Raw genomic sequence first — 3480 nt, forward strand, 5'->3', positions numbered from 1 at the left:
TTAATTAATGCAAAGCAAGTTCTGGTTTCACAGTAGCTTCTACCCCCTTCATTCTTTTTGTCTTTTCTTCTACATGTAGTTTTCATATGCTTGTCATCTGCTCTTTAATCCTATGGCTGGTTTTATCTGTAGCACTCTCCCGCATTGACAGAATAAATTATATATTCACAAAGAAACACACAAAAGAGCCGCTCTCCGGCACTATCTCATGTACCACAGCCACCAAGATGGGCTTAAAACTCTTTAGGCTAGACACTGTACTATACCAACATGTGTACAAGGCCAGATGTAGACCTCCTGGGACAAAACGGCGAAGACTGGCAGGGCCATGTATCAAAGTCTATTGTTTTTATTTTCTGCAAGCAGCAATTTGCCATGCCTGCTTTTGTCTAGATTTCAAACCGTGTTATTTCATAAAGTAAAAATCTCATGTCAGAACGCTTTATTTTGTAACTGGCAACTTGCAAAGGGCAATGCTTGTCTTGCGACCTGCGATACTGCAATGTATCAAGTCCTGCTTTGCAAAACTGCACAGAATGCCACACAAATCTGCGAGAAGTCCTCAATGGCGAGATTGGGTGAAATGCATACACTTTGAATGGTAGCTATACAGAGACACCTGTGTTATATTGGATTGCTTACACAGAAGGCAGTAACGTGCGCTTAGACTCAAATGTTATCATATGCACGACTTTAAATATAGCATACAGAGCACAGATGTGACAGTCATCACCACCATCAACAAGTACACTTGCACCAGACGCCCAAAGTCTCACACTTCTAACAAATCAAATCAAAAGTTGATACACTGTAAAGGGTTAAATCAGGAGTGAGTAGATTTTTCCTGATGTTTGTTTTGCTTGTTCTATGCCGTACCCAGTCTAAGATGCTGCTTAAAAATGGCATACATCGGATGTACTTTTAGCCATATTGCTGAGTAATAAATAAATCAATTTGTTTTTAAAGCCAACATTGAATTGATGGTGTTTTTTAGATTGCATTCAAAAAAGAAATCACACTTTGATGCACCGCTCCACCCCCCACCCCTCTGGTATACATAAAGTGGATGATCGTGACCAATTTTCGCACATTTTTGTTCACTTATTGACTCCTTTTTTATTTTCTGTACATGTGCTTTGGTTCTTGGGAATTCAGACTTGGAAAGTTAAAATGAATTGAGATTAGAGATATTAATGGAATAAAAAAATCTATTTGAATGTACTGCCCTGTTCTATATATTTACAGACTATTTTGTTTTTGTTTTTTTGACAGATTATCAAGGCGATTATTATGGAAGTGGAACCTATGATTTTTTCCCCCATGGGCCTCCATCCTCCCAGACACAATCCCCAGCAGATTCCAGCTACCTACAGAATTCAGGGCCTGGTTCAACCCCACTTGGTTCTCTAGAACCACCATTAGTTGTTCATCACCCCTCAGAAAACCAAAGATATGCGGACATGATATCTCACCCTGATACACCCAGCCCAGAGCCCAGTATGACTGGCTCTCTACATCCAATATCTGGGGAAGTCTTCAGCAGTGGTCCAAGTCCACCATTTTCTATGTCTAGCAATAGTGGTTTTAGTGGTCCTCTACCCCATCAGAACCCTGACATTAATGAGGCCACAGTATGGTAATAACTAGCAGCTTGGGAGATACTGTCTTCATTGACCAACGTTCCTTTGGTTTTCATGTCATCTTTTCAAGCTGATGGACAAAGACTTGATCCTGCAAAAGGTAGAATACAAGCAGTCCCGGAGTACCTCCTGCATTACAATATAATGCCCCATTCTGAGCTGAAAATTAGAAAAATACTCTGACAAAAGGGGCAAAGTGATAAAACCCAAAGCAAGAAGTACAAACAGAACCAAAATCCACTTCCCTGACAGATACAGATAGACCTCTAGCCTGTCTCCTTACTACTCATCCCAAAGTACTGGACCATCTATCCAGATGAGGGACATCATTGGGACCAACATGGCACTGAAACCAAAATTCACCTCCATGGCTGTTCAAGAATAAACTGCCTCCTCCCCTGTAGTGACTGAAAGCCGGTGAAACAAGAAGTCTACCACATGGATTGGGACCAATTTTGCTACCCTAAGTTTGTTTTACTTGTTATTCGTGTCTTCTGAGCTTGGTCCAAAAGATGATCAAAAGAAGGAACCATTTAGTACTCAGATCATTAGCAAATAGCTTGTATCCGAAATAATATATTTTGTTTTGCGTTTCAGAATTCTTTATAGAATTATATATATATATATATATATATATATATATATATATATATATACAGGAACAAATTGTGTAATACGCCTCATAATGTTACTGTCACAAGACGGCCAATGGCCTCCTAAATGTACTTTTTTTCGGTGATAAAGATAATATATCTTTCTTTTCTTATGCATTAGCTGTCATGATGGGCAGTTTTTTTAAGCAATAAGAAGTGATAGTTGAAATGTACATGCTAATGAGAAGTATTGGATTTAGCTATTGCTCTGTCTAAGTTTTTGCATTGATTAAATTCTCAGCTGGCATTAACTCAGCCTGCTTAAGAAATGGGTGTCAAATACATGACCCTTATGTTCTTACAACTGGGTGATAGAATGCACTGGAAATGAAAAAAGAAAAGAAAATCTTAAAAATAATTCTAGAGATTTAAATTGTTCTGACTGATGTATACCAGCAATATGGTGTTAGGGTGCCCTCTAGTGGTAGCTTTGTAGGCTGTCTTTCACTCACTGATTTTAAAGATAAGCAAAAAGTCACTTTTATCTAACAACCAGGCACCTCACATAAATGATGTGCGAGATATGGCTGGCTGTTTTTTCTCTTCTGTTTTGCCAAACCACAGTAAACTAAACTATTGATTGGGATGATAGGAGGAGGGGGCAGTATGAGAGCCCCTTTTTGCTGTATTATACTTTGAAGAAGCTCCTAAGCTTCACATTTACTTATTTTGTATAAAGAAATGGAAAAAAATAAAGTACGTTTTGTGTTTCCTTATTATTTATTGTACATTGTTTACCTGCCTTTTTATTTGTGAGTTTGCTAAGAAATCTATGTACATGGCATTTTCATGGCATGTGTGCCCTATTTATTTTTTGAGTCTTTGATAGTAAATGCAGAATTTTTACAGAGTAGATGGACCGCACCTTTTGCCTTTTATCACACAAGTTCTGCCACATTCCATAAGCAATATGTGCATACCACACATCTTATAAGTACAAAGACTTCTACATGTCAATCAATATCCTATGCCAAATATCTGTCACTTGGGAGACATCTCATATTTAAATTTTTTGCCCTTCTCCCTCCCATAACATGATTATATAGTGGTACTCACCCTAATCTCTAAGCCAGTGATTCCCAACCTAGGTCCTCAAGGCACAGTAACAGTCCTGGTTTTAGTGATATCCATGATTGTGCACAGATGGTTAAATCAATATAACTGAGGTACTAATTAAGTCACTTGTG

At 38.2% G+C, this 3480-nt stretch overlaps 1 protein-coding gene across 2 annotated transcripts in view; it reads left to right on the top strand.

The window, feature by feature from the left end:
* The window catches only part of LHX5 (LIM homeobox 5), a 54900-nt gene extending 51913 nt beyond the window's left edge, over positions 1 to 2987 (top strand). For both annotated transcript variants that reach the window (XM_088457231.1, XM_088457230.1), the window contains exon 6: positions 1273 to 2987. In XM_088457231.1, coding sequence (XP_088313357.1) covers positions 1273 to 1640 — 368 coding nt within the window. In that variant the 3' untranslated portion in view covers positions 1641 to 2987. The remainder of the gene's footprint in view (positions 1 to 1272) is intronic.
* The last annotated feature ends 493 nt before the right edge of the window (positions 2988 to 3480 follow it).

The sequence above is a fragment of the Taudactylus pleione genome, unplaced genomic scaffold, assembly GCF_031769625.1.
Source record: "Taudactylus pleione unplaced genomic scaffold, aTauple2 ptg000749l, whole genome shotgun sequence".
NCBI lineage: Eukaryota > Metazoa > Chordata > Amphibia > Anura > Myobatrachidae > Taudactylus > Taudactylus pleione.